At 38.3% G+C, this 21,482-nt stretch overlaps 1 protein-coding gene across 2 annotated transcripts in view; it reads right to left on the bottom strand.

The window, feature by feature from the left end:
- The window catches only part of ltn1 (listerin E3 ubiquitin protein ligase 1), a 123,630-nt gene that overhangs the window by 27,766 nt on the left and 74,382 nt on the right, over positions 1-21,482 (bottom strand). For both annotated transcript variants that reach the window (XM_072260606.1, XM_072260607.1), the window contains exons 17-22: positions 20,212-20,365; positions 15,403-15,510; positions 8,568-8,710; positions 6,057-6,207; positions 4,721-4,865; positions 3,852-4,065 (exon numbers count right to left, since the gene is read on the bottom strand). In XM_072260606.1, the coding sequence (XP_072116707.1) occupies positions 3,852-4,065; positions 4,721-4,865; positions 6,057-6,207; positions 8,568-8,710; positions 15,403-15,510; positions 20,212-20,365 (915 nt within the window). The remainder of the gene's footprint in view (positions 1-3,851; positions 4,066-4,720; positions 4,866-6,056; positions 6,208-8,567; positions 8,711-15,402; positions 15,511-20,211; positions 20,366-21,482) is intronic.

Genomic DNA, 21,482 nt, shown 5'->3' with positions numbered 1-21,482 from the left:
GAGACTCTCCAATGGTTGGAATAAAAACTCAAAGTACAATTATTATCAAAGTATGCATAAAGTATATAACCTTGAAATTCATCTTCTTGCATACCTTTTCAGAGAGTAGATAGCTATGGTTGTTGTACATTAATCAACCAAGTTCCTGGTCTGAGTCCTTGGCCTAACCACCTTCAGCTGTTGTATTAACGTCTCCATCATAAGGACAGAAACAGAGATATTTTCTAATGTTTACATAATGTTCAATTCCGTTTGCAATTCAGTAGCAAATGATGCAGTCTCAGTTGTATGCAACGAGTCCTGGATAACAATCGGGTCTGGCAAGTAGTATCAGAATCAGGTTTAATACCACTGGAATATATCATGAAATTTGTTGTTTTGTGGCAGCAGTACATTGCAATACATAATAACTATAAATTACAATGTAAATATTAAAAAAGAAAATTAAATAAATGGTGCAAAAAGAGAGGGAAAATACTGAGGCAGTGTCCATGGGCTCATTGTCTATTCAGAAATTCGGAAAGTAATAGGGAACATTCAGACCACAAAAGTGTCAGGCAATGATTATCTCCATCAAGTAAGAGTCTACTCACCTAATTGTAATGTTCAAAGACAGCAGCTTAGCTGAGCACCTCTCCATTAACATCCTGGAGATCATCATTGACCAAACTCAACAAAACTTACCAGATAAATACAGTGGCTGATTGGTATCCCATCCAGTATTCTAAACCTTAATTCCCTCCACTAATGCACAGTCACTGCATTGTAATACTATCCATGAAAAAGACTGCAGGTGGTCATGCAAGCTACTCCAAACACATTGGAGTATTCACAATCTGTGTCCTCTACCAGGAGAAAGATAAGGGCAGCAGGTGCAAGGGAACATGATCCCCTCCAAGTTGCACACAAACTTCATTCTGAAAGTGCATCATTCTGTTCCTTTATCATCACTGGATCTATATCATGGAACTCTTGACTCAAATGGAGAATCTTCAACAGAAAGACTGCACTATTTATCTTCTCCACAATCTTTATAACTTTTGATAACATAGTTCAAAATGAGAATGCACATAAAATGCAGGAAAACTCAGCAGGTCAGACAGCATCTGTGGAGACTGGAAAAGACGGGGGGGGCGTGAGAGGAAGGAGTACAAGCTGATAGGTGAAACCTGGTGAGGGGGAAAGTGGGTAGGTGGGGAGAGGGCATGAAGTGAGAAGTTGGGAGGTGATAGGTAGAAGAGTAAAGGGCTAAAGAAGGAATGTGATAGGAGAGGGCAGTGGACCATGGGAGAAAGGGAATGAAGAGGGGCATCAGAAGGAGGCGAGCAAAAAAGGGGTATGAAGAGAGTCAGAATGGGGAAATGGAAAAAGAGATTATTGGAAGTTAAGAGAAATCTATGTTCATGCCATCAGGTTGGATGCTGCTCAGTATATGAGGTGTTGCTCCTCCAATCCAAGAGTGGCCTCATGGTGACCATCGAGGATGCTGTGGACCGACTTGTCGGAATGAGAATTTCTAATTCCAAATACATTAAGCCTCAATTTTCACCCCCCTACTTCTAAAGCATCAGAACAAATGTCAAATTTTACTACAATTCTGGCCTGATTTTAATCATCAACATAGGCACCCTTGCCTTCAGTAGCACAAGCCTTTCGTCTTTGAATTCCTTCCCTTTAACACTGTTACACAATCTATGTTTCCCCTTTAGGTCTACCTTTTTGCTATTTTCCCTAATATTTCCCAGTGTCTCATTGTTTTACTTAAATTTGAGGGAACAATACCTCGGATTCAGAGGGAGTGCTTCCAACAGTACATTAGAAATTGTTCCTGTCGGAAATTTTTATCCAGCTGCAGTTGCCATGGGCCAGATTTTCACTGCAAATGACAAATGCTTATACACATTTTTATTTAGAATTTGAAGAAGGCAGCTTTCCATTGCTCTTTCACTCTGCCCATACTATTCAAATGCTGTATTATTAAGCTTTCCATAGACTCAGTGATCCACTGCCGTCTTCTAGCCCTTTGCCCTGTAGAATGAGTCCTACTTCAGATGATCTAGGCAGTGTCCAAAGTAAGTCGATACTTCAGGTTTGCTAAATGGCCGGAAGCCTCTCCCTGGTGCTTCGAGCCACAATATCTCCCTAGCAGCCCCACTCTCCCATCTACTCCCAGTCTCTCCCCAGCTCTCCGGATCTCTTTAGTTTCTGAGGTCAAGTGAAGGTTCAGCCTCATTTTTGTAGGAAACTGAAAGTAAACTAACCAAATCTATAGCATGAACAAAAACACTATTCCAGGGAGAACTAGGAGAAAAGATTTGCAGTTCAGGAAGCAACTCAGTTTGGTGGAACTGCAGTACGAGTCCTTTGATTAGCAGCCACAGGCTCATTCTCACAAAGACAAGGTGCACTGTTTCAAAATTTATCTTAATTTTATAGTTACACCAGCACAAGCTGCTTACGACCAAAGAGCTGACTGTGGACTTCAGAACGGGTAAGACGAAGGAACAAAAACCAATCCTCAGAGGTATTAGAAGTGAAGAGAGTGAGCAATTTCAAGTTCCTGGATATCAGAATTTTTCAGGATCTAATCTCATCGATGCAGCTGTAAAGAATGATGTAATTTCATATTTTTTTTTACCAACAGAACAAGCTAACCCCTCTACCTTCCTGTATGTCCTTTCAATACAATGTGTGTCCTTGGACATTAAGCTCCCAGCTATAATAGCATTAAGGACTCCCACCACCTAGGACATGCTGTCTTCTCATTGTTACCATCAGGAAAGAGGTACAGAAGCCTAAAGACACACACTCATTGATTCAGGAACAACTTATTCCCCTCTGCCATCCGATTTCTAAATTGATCTTGAACCCGTAAACACTATCTCACTATTTTTTAAAAATTTCTGTTTTTGCACTACTTATTTTAATCTAACTATTTAATATACATATATTAACTCATTGTAATTCAGTTTTTTTGCTATATTTATCATGTATTACATTGTTAACAAAGTTACCAATGTTAATCGTATGCCGTGATATTAAACCTGATTCTGATTAATGGTCTTTGGACCTGTCTGGGCATTCCTGGCCCTGACTCTGCTGACTAAACAGGAAAACTTGCATTCCATTTCAAAATTGTATCTGGCAGCTAAGTTTCCTGTTGGATATGAGAAATCCTGCACAGCAGGATTCAAGAAAGAGTACGACCAACAGTTGAAAACAATATCACTTCCCTGATGGAAATATTAGACTGACATGTAGAAATCTTACAATTGAAAATAAATGTGCTTAAAATATAAATGTATTTTGAACTTTTTTACTTTAATTTAAAAGATTAAAAGTAGTGGTTAGCCCATCAGCTTATAGTGCCAGCTTTCACTAATTCCTGATGCGCTCTGTAAGGAGTACGTATGTTCTCCTCATGACCATGTGGGTTTCCTCCAGGTGCTCTCACATTCCAAAGATGTACTGTTAGTGGTAGTGAGTTGTGGGCAGGCTATGCTGCACCAGAAGCATGGCAACACCTATGGGCAGTCCAGTACAATCCTCACTGACTTGATTTGATGCAAACGTCACATTTCACTGTATGTTTCAATGTACACATGGAAATAAAGCTAATCTTTAAATGGGTGAAAATAAATTCCTCAGAGCCTAGGCACAGCATTTTCACATGGTGAAAGACAACAATACTTGCAAAACAAGTATTGCTATGTCACACAGAAAGAAATCAAACAGCAAAAGTCACAGAATTACTCCTTCAGCATACAAAATATCTCCCTTACAGAATCTAAGCATCACAAATGCATTTTTACTCTTGTCACTGGAGTTCGGAATTGTAAGACTGTCATTACCTGCCATTTTAAAAAAAAGAGGTAACAGTTGGCTGTAGGCTCCTTCTACAAAGAAGTTGTTCCATTCATCCAGAAGATTAGCAGGAAGAGCTTTACTTAATTCTGGTGTTAAAGTCTGAAACATGTAGCTAAGATCTGAGAGCATGCCACAGCTCTGACAAACAAAATGCAGTATCAATGGCTTGGAATCAAGGGATACAGTATTACCAGAAGTCTGAAATAAAAATAATAATTTAAGTACAAGATGGCAATCTGCTATTTTAATCTATCTACACACAGCCACAGTATTTTGAAAAGTTAACAAATTTAAATTAGGACATTTAATCCAGTAAATGACAAAGGTGAAAGAAAAAAAGGAAAGCACCACAATAGAATGTAAATTTTATTTGTAACACTGGATACTACCCTAAGTTACATCACTGATGACAAGTCCCAGCACACCCTACGATGCATCTCAGCATCAGTTTCCTTCAGAAGTTGCATGATTTTCTTCCCCATCCATAATGGTAAGAAACCCACTAGAAGTAATCTAGATTTGTGCAAAAATTAAAATTTGAAAAATACACACTTGTAGCAGTATAGCAAAGGTTTCTGAGAGACAAGGAAAACAAAAAAAAGAGTCAGACAGAAACTAACAAGGTTTAACTGCAGTAGCTGCAGATGCTGGATATTACTAGCCAATTTCCTAATTAATAATTGTAAATCTGGAGAGCCTCAGTTATTCCTATAGTGTAATCTGGACAATGTCTTAAAATGAGCAAGACATTAATGAACAAGGAAATCAGTCTTATATTCTATAATTAGTCCAGCTGAAATTCTATAATGTCATTTGTTTGAGTAGCAGTCTGTTTCCCTATTTTACACCTCACCTCCAACCACATCAAAGTGGAACACATGATGAAATCCCACTGTTCACTCGTTAGTAAAGTTGGTAAATACTTGATCAGCAGTCTGAGAAAGCATATAATTTCTACATTGATTCCAAGCAGATGAGGTCCTGGATTTTTTAAAGTGCTAGAGAGAAAGCAGAGATGTTAAAAATATTAAAATTATATATTAATCTACCTAAACTACAGAATCAAAGCGCCATCATACATTTTAAAGAAATAAGATCAAGCTTTCATTTAAATATTGGTAACCATACACTGAGTTATTAGGTGTAAATAAAATTATGAAAATTGTACAAAAACTTACAACATCTTAAATCAGTTTTATAAATATTTCCACCACTTCTTGCAGAATTCTTTAAGTTAGAGGGCAGAGTCTATCCATGAGAAACTAAAATCAAGAGGCATGAAGTATTCTTTAGCTGTTTAAAGTTCCCTCAGTGTTATTTCAGGAAGACAGTGAAACAAATAGAATAACATTTAAAACAGAAAATGAGGATTTTACATTTTCAAATCTTCACTTGAAACCTCAGGAATTTCTGTGACAATAAACTGAAGAAATTTATAGGCTAAACAGCCATTAATTTCCTTTGGATTTCTCAAAGGCTCACTCATTGCAGGTATTAGTCATAACACTATACTGCTTTTCTTTTGTGCTTTCAAGTAACAGTAAAAGACTTTGGCATTTTGAAGGGATGAATGCTTACTTTGATGTTGTAAGCGTAGCTTTTTGTCTTACATTTTGTGGTATTAAACATATATAAAAAACTTAAAACTCTGACTTACATGATTTATGTACAATTATAATCTCAAATCTAAATCAAACACAATATTACCTTGGCTGAAGGTGCTACAGTATTATTTGGCTGAGAAACTAAAACATTGTCTTGTCAGCTGTCTCATGTGGTTAATACAGATTTGACAGCGAGCTCCAAATATCCTCAGCCTTCCTCAACCAAGTTCACCATAAAATCTTTCACTGCTTAACGTTATCCTAAAGTGACTTCCAGCTAATTGAGTACTTTTAAGTATTTGCAGTTGTCAAGTAAGAAGATGCTGCATTTTCCACTATACCAGTCACAGTACATCCACAGCAATCTAATATTGCTTAATAACAAGTTCACCAACTATTTTGTTACTAATGAAAATCAATTAACACGCATATAACAGACCATTTTTGATGTTGTTCAAATTGTGTGTCAAATTATTAGCCATATCCAAAATATTATACAAATTTTACCACTAGCCACAACATATAATCAGTTCTGTCTTCAACTAAAAATGAGTAAACAGTAAAAACTTAAAAAATTCATCTTACCAGTCAAACAAATATATTTGTTCATCAAGGTTTCTCCATCCCATGATTATATTTAACACATCGATAAACAAATGATCATGTACAACATGATCACCCTCATTGACTCCTTTCTTTAAGTAGCTATTTAAAATGGCGAGGCTTCCAAACCCTCCTATGAAATCCAAGCAGAATACATTTTATACTGGTGATTATCAAGCTACAGATACATGTTCAGAATAATTTTACACAGAAAATTATTTTAAGTCGCCAAGAGAAATCAAACATTAAGATTCCAGGGATAAGAGATTTCAGCTAATAGATTAGCATAGTGCAAAGGCAGCACATAGAGGTAGTCTAGAAGATCTTTACTGGTTTTAGAAAGGGTAGAAAGAAGAAAGATAGTCTCATTCATGGCAAGAGTACAGATTTAAAATTCAGGGAAAAAGATACAAGAGATCTGAGGAACTTTTTGTATTCTAATACCAAATGGCATCTGGAATTTGCTACATATAAAGGTGGAGGTAAAAGAATTAAAGCAGAACCTTCAAAAAGAAACTGGATAGAGATTTGAGAAACAACAATTTGTAAGATACAGGAATGGAACTGAAGCTCCAACCCTCCTCTTTGATTGTCTGCATCACAGCTTGGTATGGCATTTCTAACACAGGAACACAGAAGGCTGCAGAAAGTAGTGCACAAAGCTGAGTCAATCACGGGCACTGTTTTCCCCACCTTGACAGCATCCACAAGAAGCCATGCCACAAGAAGGAAATATTTCCCGTGAACGATCCCCACCATCTGGGTTATGCCCTCTTCTCACCGTTACCATTTAACCAGGAATTACAGAAGCCTCAAGTCCCACATCACTGGATACAGGAACAGCAACAACCATCAGGTTCATCATGCGCCTGCACAACTTTAACCCTACCTTAGCAATGGAACACGATGGACCCTCTGCACTACCATGGACTTGTCTTTAATTGTGCCTTGATTTTTTTCTTGCGCTAAGGTCTTGCTTTTGTAGTCATTTTTTCCCCACAGTAAGATAATAATTTTATGTATCAGTTATATCTAATGTATATTCGGTGTGTTGCCTGCATCCATGCTGATGCAAGTTTGTCATTGTACCTGTACTTGAGCACATGACAATAAACTCAACTTGACTTGCTCTAGTAGGAACCTCCATACACATAATGGACTTAGATTTCTCTCTATGCCATAACTATTTTATTATTCTGTTTCACAGATAGCAGTGATAGATTTTTGAAAAACAAAACTCATGATATAATCAGAACCGGGAGGAATATGATGAATACTCACAGTATGGTAACATGCATAAAGATTAAACAAAATGCATGGCTCTAAATGAGACTACAGATTTATGGAGGAACATCAAAAATGTTTTCATGATATTTTAGAAAGATCATTGGAAAGTCCCATAAGAGTATTGAGGAATGTATTTTGTGGCCATTAGAGAGAAATGGCAGTATGTACAGTTGTGCTTAATTATCTATGCCTCAATATTAAAAGTAGCCTACATAACAACTTTAAATGTAAATACTGTAACTGGCACAATTATTAATTAAGTTCATCATAGTTCTTTACTAATCCTGTTAAAGACCATGGTGATTTTACTAGTTCTAGAAACATTCCTGCCAGCTACAAATGAAAATGGTATTAACACTGAACTAGGAGCATAGCCAATGAGCTGCTTCTGCAGCTTGCTGGAAAATGTGAACTTCAAGACTATCTCACATGGGCACACATATGTAAAACACCTCTACTTTGAAGGGGAGCAATACATAGCAAATTTGCTCCATTCATACATTACAGCTAGAAGCAAGAATTGGAGTATGCACCTGTTAATCAATCTGATTTGGGAACCAAGAGAAGGCACAAAAAGAGCCTGGCTCGATTTAGCAGGAGTGACATGCTTGTCATCTATATAAATGTGCCAGAATGTTCCAAGCTGAAAAATCAGTGCTTGGACCCCTATTGTTCACTGGCACTATAAATGTCTTGGATACTGGAAGTTCATCAAAACAAATGAACAATGTTAAACTGTGTGGGACACTCAAAACAAGGAAGGCTGAGCAAAACACAACATAAACATCAGCAGAATTTGCAGGAAGACCATGTAAATGCAAATTAATTCCAGTTTAAATAAATGCAATGTAGTGTACTTTAGTAATAGGAAATAACAAGGCCACCATAAAATCCCATGAGGAAGTAAGAGTCCAAATAGATAGACTGTGTCGATGTTTACAAAATATTCAAACAGCAATACCAAAATTACTATAAGCTTGTAAAAAAAGCACGGGAGTCATATGTAAAAGAACAGAACTCAAAACCAGAGATGAACTCAGATACTATGCAAATCCATATGATCACAGAGAGAACCGAAGGACGGAATCAAAGCCAGGAGCTTAGAAATTTGAGACCGTAGGACTAATTACTGTGCCACCATGATGACTCACACAGCCCCCAACAATGCTTACTATAACATTTAAATGAATAAAACAAAACACTGACCATCAATATCAGTAATATCTGAACTTGTGCTTGAAACAAGTTTTGCAATGCATTGGAACAAAATAAGATCTTTATCTTCCTGAAGAACGTGCGGAATAATATTCTGACTAGTGTGCAGGCTTGCTTCAGTCAAAGGGAAAAATCTGGAATGGCAAATTTAGACATTTTATAAAGACTGCAAGTTAAACCAAGTACCCACAGAAATACTGACCCCATGAGAGACACGGTAGATCTAAGTAAAGAAGTAAGTGTGATTAGAGACCATAATTCATCTTCCAGCACAAATATTCCAACATGGCAGGATCTTTGCCTTCACTTCCAACACAATTATAATTTTAAAACAGTGATGAAAGTGGTCCATCCCCAGGAAGGAGTGTAAACCTGTAAACCCTAACTGTACTGAAGAGGCGTCAGAAACAGCCATAAAATCAAAAGGGCAGAAGTACCCTTAAAGACTTGAACAATGAAGTCCTCTAAATGAAGTGAAGGCACAGTATATGTACTGGGAACCCATATGTTTTGTCTTGCCATGGGAGGAATACCAACTTTTCATCGGCAACACCAGGAATCAAATTTGTAAGATACATGGGCAATGCTAAACTTCTCATCCCACCTGCACACAGCAAATACTGAAAGAACTGACAACAACTGAAAATCGAACTAAAATCTTGGAACTCCATAAATATGTCCACTGTGGATGTATCATTATCATATGTAGAAAAATGACTCAAAGCAGCTCACCATCATCATCTTTAGAGCAATTAAGGTTTATTTTATTCCCTTTTTATGGTGTTGCAAGGAGGATAAGAGATTAGGATTAAAAAATAAGAAGGCCCAAGCAATCATTTATCTTTGTTCTTTATCATAATCCTTTTATTCTTTATTGGTGGTGATGGATTTTGGTGTTTAGATCCAAGGTTCTTTTAGAAATGAGGAATGGGGCATAAAATTTGTTGCTTCATAATCAGTTTATTAAGAGTTGATAAAACAGTAAAAACAGGAGCAGAATGCTTACTGACATGAAACTAAAAAGATTAAGATGGCATTGCTTTGTGTTTAGCTATTTTATACACAGAGATAAGAAAGAATTCCATTCTAATCAAAAGACAAAAATTAACCGGTCAGAAAGTACTTAGTCAACATTACAGTAAAAATTAACCAGTGAGACTTAATGCAGAACAAAACTTCCAAGCTTTCCAAAATTATACTTTGTATCGCCACTAGAGGTATATTAAACCTATGTGCATAAAGACTACTTAAAATGCAAACAGATAATTGTTAAACTGCAAAGAAAATGACAATTAAAAAGCCTAACTGAGAATTAAACAATCAGATATAACAATCCCTCCCACTCCTTGATTCTAAATCACATGTGTAGAAACATTACATCTGAAAATTCAGAGGCAGAAAAATTTGTGGTATCCATGTTACGTATAAAATAAATTTTTAAAAACTACTTAGGTTATGAAATATCAGTATACATACTTTGAAGTAAAGGCTGTAGCAACATTTTAATCTCTTGTCCTCCTTGCAACACCATAAAAAGGGAATAAAATAGATACAGAACAATCTCTTTCTGAAACATCTCATTTACTCCTAGACCCAGGAGGTAAAGGTAAGGTGTGTGTATGTCTCACAGCAGGGAGAACATACCCTAAATAACAAGTTACATGGACGAGAGATGTTGGCTCCATTTCTGCAAATAAAGCATGTATTGTTCTATGAACTTTGACCATTTATTACTTGACAGGAGCTTTGTTGAATTGTAATACTTCTGATCATCAATAATGCAAGTATTTCAACTGGCACATTATGAGTAAGGAAAATTGGCAAAAATATACAGTAACAATAACAAATAATATTAGAATAAACTTCATAATCTCCAGTATTTGTTGATTGCTTGAAGTTTTCTGGCTGGTTTGTGATTTGTTCATTGTAGCTCAGCAGCTTAGATACTGTGTACTAGCACACTAACCACAGTGCTTATTGTTGGTATCAGATACCACTTTAGCTTGCTTGCAGTGGCTGGTGTGTATCCACTTATTTTTACCTTTTAATTTCACCGCTGAGTTAGTAATTACCAGTACTTGATAAGGACTTTCCCATCAAGCTCCCAGTGGATCCTTATGCAGTTTCGTAATCAGGACCCACTCGTCAGGCATCAGGGTGTGTCCTCCTCCTGTTGATTCTTCCCAAATGACAGAAATCTGTTGAGATGCAGACTGGACAGCTTGGGTAGATTTCATACAATAGTTAACTAAACTGTCTGCCAATAATATGTATATCAGGTTCTCTGAGATCGAGGACTCCTGGCAGTGACATAGGACATCCGGTTACACACATCAAAGTTGCTGGTGAACGCAGCAGGCCAGGCAGCACCTCTAGGAAGACTGTACCTCTTCCTACAGATGTTGCCTGGCCTGCTGTGTTCACCAGCAACTTTGATGTGTGTTGCTTGAATTTCCAGCATCTGCAGAATTCCTGTTGTTTAGGACATCCTGTTACCACCTCGAATGGACATAGTTTCATTTTCTTGTTTGGGGTTGCTCTAATGGTACACAAGACCATAGGAAGAGCTGTAGACCATGGAATGCCTTCCTCATGGTACTTACAGTCGTTTGCTGGTTTCACTCATTCGTTTGACTTGTCCTGATGACTCTGGGCGATGCGGACAATAAAAAGACCATTCGATGTTCATCAGTTGACATTATTTCTGACGAACACTCCCAGTGAAATGTAAACACAAAATAATCTGCAGATGCTGTGGTCAAAGCAACACTCACAACACGCTGGAGGAACTCAGCAGGTCGGGCAGCATCCGTGGAAACGATCAGTCAATGTTTCGGGCCGGAACTCTTCGTCAGGACTGTAGAGGGAAGGGATTGATCGTTTCCACAGATGCTGCCTGCCCTGCTCAGTTCCTCCAGCGTGTTGTGAGTGTTCCCAGTGAAATGTGTTCCTTGGTCAGAATCAATGTGATGCAGCAATCCCCATCTGGGGATATAGACCTTGATCAGAGCTTTTGCTGTGTGGGTCGTGGTGGTGGCTTTCTTTACTGGAATAACTTTCACCCATCTTGAAAACTTGTCCACTATTACCAGTACATCTGAGTATCGCTGACACTGGCAAAGAAATGTAGTTTACTTGTAAGGGTAAAATAGGATCAGATAGGGCAGGAGCACTTAATTATGGTAGCTTTTCTGCTGTTCCAGGATTTATTTTCTGTTATGTTGTCCATCTTTCAAATGTTTGTCCAGCTTGTGCCCCAAACTCTGGATTAAACTACCATTGGGAGAATCTGTCGATCACATTTTGTACTCCAATGTGTCCTAGAGAGTGTATTTGCTCTGCCAGATAAGGAAACAATGTAACACACACAAAAGTTGCTGGTGAACGCAGCAGGCCAGGCAGCATCTCTAGGCTCCATCCCTCCCCCTCCTGTCTTCTCCTATCATTTTGGATCTCCTCCTCCCCCTCCAACTTTCAAATCCCTTACTCACTTTTCCTTCAGTTAGTCCTGACGAAGGGTCTCGGCCTGAAACGTCGACTGCACCTCTTCCTAGAGATGCTGCCTGGCCTGCTGCGTTCACCAGCAACTTTTGTGTGTGTTGCTTGAATTTCCAGCATCTGCAGAATTCCTGTTGTTTAAGGAAACAATGTAGTTGGGACTACCAGTCTATGACTATTGACATATTTCCATTCACTATTTAACTTCCCACATTCCTCATCCACAACCAATTTTTCTGTGAAGAGCATTGAGCTTACATCTCTCGAAGATCTTGTATGTTTGTCTGTGAACCAGAGTTTAAATTAGTTTCCATAATTGTAGTTGTCCATATGTACTTCCATAATTCCACATGTTCTTGGTACTTCTTTTATTCCTTTCCATGCTGCCTTTTTGCAATTTCATCTGTGAATGCATCTACACAGCTTTCCATTGTATTCATTTTGGAGTACATTTTAATACAGCAGTTTATGATGGCAGTTGTATAACATCCATAAATTCTTGTACTAGTTGGCCATTCTTGATTGGAGTTCCTATAGCCGTAAGAAATCCTCTTCATCTCCATTGGTTTCCAAAATCATGAACTCCAAAAGCATATAGAGAATCAGTGCATAAATTAGCTGATCTTCCTTCTGCCAACTTACAGTCTTCAATTTGAGCTTCCAATCCTGCCTGTGGCATGCAGCTACCAGGAACCATGCTTCTTGATGCAAGCATTTCAGTTTCAGAAATAACTATTCAAATTCCTCTCTCATTCACTGAGGGTCCATCAGTGCACAGAATCAGATCTTTGGCAGAGTAATAACCAACAGGATGCTGTCAGTCTCCAGGTTCTTGAGCATGACTGCGATCATTGACATACAGGGTAAATAGTCTACCTGTATCTGGGATTCTTAACGCAGATGCATTGCACAATGTCACCTTTAAAGTCTGAAATGCTTTCAGTTGCTCTTCATTAAGAGTCACAGGGTCGTCTGAGCACTTAGTCCTTCAGCAGATTGTTGAGTGGTTCAGAGAGTGTTGATGGTTCTGCCAGTAGCTGGTCAATACATTGACCAACAATGGTTTCATTTTCAGTCCTGTGTGTCTTCACACAGTTGGTCTTTATTGGAGTAAGCTATAACCAGCTGTCATTCTTATTGTTTCATCACTGTCATCCCCACTTGAGATACTAGGGGCCACAGTAAAATCCGTGTCACGTCTATCCTGTAGTTCTTTGGAGTTCAGGTAGTATCGCTGTCTCAGGGGACTGTCCTTTGTGAGATGTAATTCCTCGGGCAGAGCTTCAGAAGCAGTTGCTTCCCAGGGTGAAGTGCCAGCAGTAGCATCACTGGCAAGACTGCCCACTGGAAGTTGCAGCTGTGCTCTTCCATTTTGCCTTGAAACTCTGTACAATGCACATTGAATTATGGTATTTCTTTTTTCGCTCATTCAGTTAATTAAAAGATTTGCTATTTACAGTTCTTATCATCTTCATCATGCTGTTTTTATAGTTTATCTCAAGTTTTGCATTTCTTTCTATTGCTAAGACTTTAACGAGAGGAGTAAAGTCTTTCAATCGCTCACACATTCGATTAAACTGACTAGACGGTCTTATTGCTAAGCCAGTAACAGCCATTTCCTTTCCATCAGGCATTTTCTGGATCTTACATCAAACTGACATGTTTTATTCAGGTAAGACCTCCTAGTAATGTGTATGACTTCCGCCAGTGTTTTGATTCGATCTTAATTTTTACGTACTTTTATCACTTTGACTGAAATCTCTAAGTATTAATAGATTGTAACCAAATACCAAATTGATTGCTTCAGCAAACAAATAGATCACAATTACATAGGATGATCCAACAACCATAAATTGATCCAGAAGCAAGTAGATTGTCAAACCACTATTTTCACCAGGTACCAAAACAGGTTGCTGCGCGCCCAAAATAGATCGTACCCAAATAAGTTAAGAACAAGTAGACTGCAACCAATATTTTCAAATAGAAATGCAGCTGTCCTCAATCCTCATTTCCATCTGATATTCAAAGTCAGAACTTTTCTCTCAGACAGCAGAGGAACAGAGGAAGTTCTTATCCCTTCTGTTGCATGCTAAAAGAGTGTAACAAATTCTGAACTTGGTAATATCCTGCTGACTATGCCACTTGATGGATTTTGGTGTTTAAGTCCAAAGTTCTTTTAGAAGTCAGGAATGAGACATAAAACTTGTTGCTTCACAATTGTTTTATTAAGAGTTGACAGAACAGTAGAAATAGGAGCAGAAGCCAGTAACAGAAGGCTTACAGACAAGAGACTAAGAAGATTAAGATTAAGATTAAGATGGTGCTGCTTTGTGTTTTGTTATTTTATACCCAGATAAGGAATTCCATTTTAATCTGTAGATAAAAATTAACCGGTTAGAAAGTACTTAATCAATACTGCAGTAAAAATTAACCAATGAGAAAACACTTACTCATTTATCGCAGATCAGAGCTTCTAGAAATATACTTTGTTTAAGCAGTAGAGGAATATCAAACTGTTAAATGCATAAAGACTACTTAAAATACAAGCAGCTAATTAATTGTTAAACTGCAAAGAAAATGACAATTAAAAAGTCTAATCCAAGAATTAAACAATTGGATCCAACACTAACCAGACAGGAATGTTGCATAGAATTCTGTGCCAAGTGAGGAGAGTGCAAACATAAGTAAGCAAAATCAATAGCAATACATTAGTGTGACAATAATAGCATACTGGAAGTTGGCTTAATATGAAAATGATTACTGGAACTAAATGTTACAGTCACAAGAAATCCTGCATTCAAAACTTTTAAGAAAGTAAAGCTAACTGTTTAAAGTGTAAGCAAGTCTGACAAATTCCTTATACAATAAGTAGCTAACTATCCTCAAAAATGTGCTGTTGACTCTGAATTTATTTTGACATATTATAACTTTGAGAGTTTAATAGGGCAGTTTCTCTAAAAGTGAATGTGGATTACCAGACACATCACTCTATCTGTACAAAGCAGCATACCTGCCACAAGCAAAAACACTTAAAACCAATCTGTATTCAGTGAATTGTTTAAGGTATGAATCCAAAGATATCTTTTAGATTAAAAAAAAGGCCAGTACAGTCACTCTGTCAAGATGGCAGTGCCAGCAGTGACAAAGATTGAGATGCAATGAAGATTACGGGGAGAAGGCGGGAGAATGGGGTTGAGAGGGAAAATAAATCAGTCATGATCAAGTAGTAGAGCAGACTTGATAGGCCAAGTGGCCTATTTCTGTTCCTAGGTCAACAATGCAAGTACCCCTAACCTTTAATTCGCAAGAGTTCATGAATAATACTTACCTATCCACTGTAACATACAGTTGTTTTAAATTATAACCACTATCAGACTTGTTTTCAGCAATATACTGAGAGGTGGTTAAAGCCCAGAGTAATCCATTTTCTAATGACCTGTTTGCAAAAAAAGAGTGCTGTTACTGCATTGTGGAACAGCAGATACAAGAAATTTAGATCAATAAATGGTGAAAAAGACTTCAGGACAAAATCATAATCAGGTTTCTTATCACTGTCTTATATGATGTGAAATTTGTTGTTTTGAGGCAGCAAATGATTCAAACAGTTCATGGACAGTTCAGAGACCTGATAGCTACTTCTGTTTCACTGTTCCTTTATGTACCATTCATAATGTAAAACCTTAATTTCCTTTATTGATCAAATATATGCAAGAACTAAAAAACACTTAGTATGAAGTAGAAATCTCTTATTGATATATTAAGATTTTTATGCTGATTCCACTCATTTTAATTCATATCATTCCAGATGTGATAATTTTATTCTATAAAATCAATCTTTTATTAAATTATTTTGGACATTAATATTACACTGTCATTTATTTTCCAGAAATTCACATTAACGCACACAAGCTATTGATTTTAAACAGGAAGCCCAGTCTCTGACCGGCTCTTATGTCTACAGTATATGTGCAGCTAGTTCAGTTTCTGATCAAAGGTAAACCCGAAACTGCTGACATTAAAAGACATGTTGATGCAATCATTCCTAGCACTTTTGTGGCATACATGAGGAAATCTGCAGATGCTGGAAATTCAAGCAACACACATAAAAGTTGCTGGTGAACGCAGCAGGCCAGGCAGCATCTCTAGGAAGAGGTACAGCCGACGTTTCGGGCTGAGACCCTTCGTCAGGACTCGGCCCGAAACGTCGACTGTACCTCTTCCTAGAGATGCTGCCTGGCCTGCTGCATTCACCAGCAACTTTTATGTGTGTTACTTTTGTGGCATAAATGCTTCTGGCCACTTATTAGCCTGTGTATTTGCTGGGAATTGTTTTATGCATTTTAATTTGCTATGGAATGGAATTGAACATCGTGCAAGCATATCCAACTATCATCTCTTCTAACCTTTTGAAAGTTGATAGGCAGCTTCAAGTAGTTGGTCCTGAGGCATTTCTGCAGTATGTCCTGGTGCTGGGCTTAGTGACTGCCAATTCCAACTATATCTTCCTGTGTGAAAGCTATGATTCTAAGTATTCAAAGCTCAAAGTACATTTATTATGAAAATTTGTATACACTTTATTCAACCTTGAGATTTGTTTTCTTACAGGCAGCTGCAAGACAAAGAAACCCAATAGAACCCACTGGTAAAAAGAAGACCCACTTAAAAAAAGAATATTGCACCCAATCATTTCAGTTCTACCAAGGCTCCTGGATTCCACACTCAGTCACATGATAGTATCGGTATTTTGTTGATAGTATAAATTAAGAGAAGTTAGTGCCACTTTTTCCTCTAGAATTCAGCTCTTGGCCCATGTTTGAACAAAGGTCTGATGGGGCCTGTAGCCAAGCAGCCCTGGTAAAACCCATATGAGAATTGCAATATGTATTTTCTGTAGGCAGTTCCACAGAACTGTAAAGGTCCTACTTTTTTTGGGGTGGCTAATTCAGGCAAACATGAGAACTGCAGGCTCTGCTGCAGATGGTGCAGGATGATAGGTAGTTAACATAATAGTCCACTTCTCCTGATGCTCTGTTCTGTCAAATGCAAAAGCTCAAGGCTGTCAATACATCCTAAAAGATATTCCTTCATTTTGAGTGGCCACAGGCCAGCCATTCCCAGGACAGTGTGGATGTTGCATTTCTTCAAAGAGGCTTCAAGCATCTCTCCCTTTGTCTATCTGGTAATCACCGCCCTGGTAAAAGCATGGAAAAGATCATCTATTTTGGTTGTCTTGTGTTAGGCATGTAAACGATGTGGCCCTGCCCAGTGTAGCCATGAGCGTAATGAGCGCTGCAATACAAGGGAAGTTGGCCTGGAAGAGTTCACTGACATCAGTTCATGTGTCATGGCAAGTTCAAGAATGTTATGGAGATAGTGTCAATAGTATATTTCCGGTAGAGCATAAATATCTTTTTGTCAACAAACCAAAGGGTGTGCTGGCACAAGAAAAGGATAATGAATTTTTAAACTTTTGCTACAAATTTTCGTTTGCAGATGCCAAGTGTTATATTCCTCCTTTCAGGTATTCAGAAGTGTCAATAATGGCAGTACAGCAAGCAAAATTTGAGCTTTGGAATAATAATGCCTCAATTTAAATAGCTTCCCATTAGCTCCATTCCTACAAGAAGTTTATTAGAGGTGGGATTGAATATTGAGACACAAAGGACTAAGAAAAGCATTGGGACAGGATACATCCTTATTTGCTATCAACTTTCCATGAGAATGGTTCTTTAGTAGACCCACTGGATATTACATGGCTTGTACATAGTTTGTATGTGTTATCACCTTTACCCTTTTGAGGCAATTTAATAAAAATTCCCCTTAAACTTATGTACTTGTAATGGTAAGGTACACATTGGATTTCATTATATACTGTATTGCAGGGGTCCCCAACCTTTTTCGCACTGCGGACTGGTTTCATATTGACCATATTCTTGCGGACCGTCCGACCGGCGGGGAGCGGGGGGGGGGGGGATTGTCAACGGACAAGAGTAGTAGTCAAATACGCTGGGTTTTCCCTGAGAAAGACTACAATGACCATGAAGCCTTGCACGGGCACCAGTGTGCGTGCCTGTATGATTTTTTTTCTACAAATCGTTTTTGGCAATTCTGTTCAGGGGTGGGGGCGGTGTTAATCACGACCGGAATATAGATGATAATTAGCTAATACACTCAATTTCGTTTCTTAAAGGGTTTACCTAACGAATTTAATATTAAACACACAGCGCATATTTTCCTCGCATGAATATAGTGATAAGTCAATTATCGGGGAGGACGGGGAGCTTGAAGTAAATGTTGAACGAACTTCCAGTAGAAGTGGTAGAGGCAGGTTCACTATTATCATTTAAAGAAAAATTGGATAGGTATATGGACAGGAAAGGAATGGAGGGTTATGGGCTGAGTGCAGGTCGGTGGGACTTGGTGAGAGTAAGTGCAGAGATGGCCTGTTTCCGTGCTGTAATTGTTATATAAGTCAATAGCATCATAACATTTTAAGTATCGTTTGGATATTAAACACACAGCACATATTTTCCTCGTATTAACATATAAAATCATTGCCACACACCAATATCGCTGAATCAGTGGGAGCCCTGGGCTTGTTTTCCTGCAACAAGATGGTGCCATCGAGGGGTGATGGGAGACAGCGATACTCGAAGGGGGTTCCTTATGTTCAGTCTATTCCGCAATTTAGTTTTCGTTGCATTCATTGCAGAGATACGTTGGAAATGGAAGCAACGTTTTCAGTGCTTTCGTGGCTATCTCACGATATTTAGCCTTGACTTTGATCCATAATGCCGGCAGAGATGTTATGTCAAACATACTTATCAGCCCGCCGTCATTTGCAAGCTCGAGGAGTTGATCTTCTTCCCGCGCTGAAATGGATGACGCGCGGGTAATGACCTCGCATGTGTAATGGCTCAACAGTGGGTGTGACAGGGAATGAGGAAAGGTGCAGCTGACTCCTATCGCCAAATCATATCGTTTCCTCGTGGCCTGGTAGAGCATGCTCTGTGGCCCGGTGGTTGGGGACCGCTGTTGTATTGCACTAAAAGGGTTTATAAATTATACTATACAATCATACACCAGCAACATCTCAAACTCCAACACGCTAGGTACTGGTCCCCCCAGGGTCATGTGCTCTGTCTGCATTGGCTCATGCTGCTGACTCATGGATGCACTGCCAGATTTAGCTCAAATCACATCTTCATGATCGCTGATAATACTAGAGTGGCTGGCCTCATCAGCAACAATGAGGAGTTCGCATACAGAGAAGAGATAGAGAGGCTTGTCAAATGGTGCAGACTAACAACCTGAGTCTCAACATGAAACAAAACAAAAAAGATGATTGTGGACTTCAGGAAGGCACAGGTTGACTATTTTCCATTGAACATCAGTGGTTCTGCCGTGCAGCAAGTGAAGAACATGAAGTTGTTTGGTATGAACATAATGGATGATCTAACCTGGACCCACAACACCACCTCTAAGGTATGCAAGGCTCCCTGGCCCCATTCTAACAACTGTCTACAAGAGAACCATCAAGAGTGTCCTGATTGGCTGCATCATTGTGTGGTACAGAAGCTACAAAGCATCGGACTGCAACACCCTACAGAGGACAGTAAAAACTGCTGAGAGGATCATCAGGGTCTCCCTCCTTCCTATCTGTGATATTCTCTATGAGCGTCGCAGACAAAGGGCCAAAGTATCGTCGAGGATTCCTACCACCCACCCCACAATCTCCTTGACCTATTAACTTCAGGAAGGAGGTACAGAAGCATCAGGACAAGGACTTCCAGAATCGGTAACAGCTTCTTCCCTCAGGCTGTGAGACTAATGAATACCCTGCCACCACCAAGGTCTTGTCACTAGGACAGCGAGCTGTTTACTGAACTGTTCACCTGTACTGCACTTTACTACATGCATTGTGAATTGTATTTTAACTTATTAACACTATAATATTTTGGTTTATTATACTGTGTGTGATATATGTTGCATAGGTGCACCATGGTCTGGAGTAACTTTGTTTCGTTTGGTTATATATATATTTACAATCAGATGACATTAAACCTGAACTTGAACAAGTCATAAAATTCATCTTAGTACTTAAAAATTTGAATTACAAAAAAATTAATCTTAGTACCTGGTAAAAAGAGTTTCACATGTTGTGCCACAGGCTTTCTTCAGTCTCTGGATAATGTCAAAGTGAAGTAGTAATTCATGGTATTTCGAAATCGTCGGACAAAAATCTTTCATTTCTTCAGACCACTGCACAGCATAGAACATCTCTGCAGCGACTACCAAAATCATAAACAAGTTGGAACATTTTTCAATGTATTTTTATGCAAAATAGACAGGTCACAGGTTTTTCAATTTTAACAAAAGGTTTTACATCACTGTTATAGTGCTATAATAATTTTTAGTCAATAAACTAAAATCAGATCAGATTCATCACACTAAATTACAAGTCAAATGACATCTATTATGAAAACATCCATTGATATTCCATCTACTAACTCCCAATAAATAATTTTACAGCAAGTAATTTATAGTGTTAGAAATCAGAAAGTTTAGAACAAAGGCGACCATCTGGTCCCACATAACTATGACCATTGAGAAAGAACTACCTAACTTAATTCCACTTTTCTGATGGAAGATCTGTAACCCAGTATATCATCACTCTTCAAGCACACATCATAACAGTGTTTCAAGGTGATAAGAAATTCTTTCTCTACCCTCCTTCAAATCCAGAATTTCAGTTTCTAATTATTCTCTGGTTGAAGAATACTCTAATTTCTCCATAAATTATTTTGCCCCATGCTTCCTGGTTTTTGCACCATTCCCTCGCTGCTAAGGGAAATAATTCTTACCTCAGCGAGGTTATTCATGATTGTATATACTTCAATTACATCTCCCCTTAGTCATCCCCATTCCCCCCCAAAAAAACCTACCCAATCTCCTTTCAAAAGGTGTGATTTTTCTAGCCTAGAAACACCTTTGTACATCTTCTCAGGACTATCTCCAGTGCAATCCCAACTTTCACCTAATCAGTTACCAGAATTGCAAGCAATACTCAAGCTGTGATCCTATTAGTGAAGTATTTGATTAATTGACTGTTTCTCATAAAAGTTTTACACACCATTTGTTCCAATAGTAATGTATATCTAGAAATAAAAGAAGATGAACCAAAGACAGCATGGATTTTCTAAAGATGAGCAGAGATGATGGGATGAACAACATTTTTGTTTTACTTCCAATATGGTATGTTAACACTTTGGGATTAAATTGAATGAAAAGCTTCTCTCTGATAATGCTGCACAAGATGAAATTTATAATGCTGTCTAGTTTAGGAAGACAGACCTGAAGACAAAATAAATATCAAGTTGAATTGTGAGATATCAGAATGTTGGAATT

This window comes from Mobula birostris, chromosome 6, assembly GCF_030028105.1.
Source record: "Mobula birostris isolate sMobBir1 chromosome 6, sMobBir1.hap1, whole genome shotgun sequence".
In the NCBI taxonomy this organism is placed as follows: Eukaryota; Metazoa; Chordata; class Chondrichthyes; order Myliobatiformes; family Myliobatidae; genus Mobula; species Mobula birostris.
This window is presented reverse-complemented; position numbering and strand designations above follow the sequence as displayed.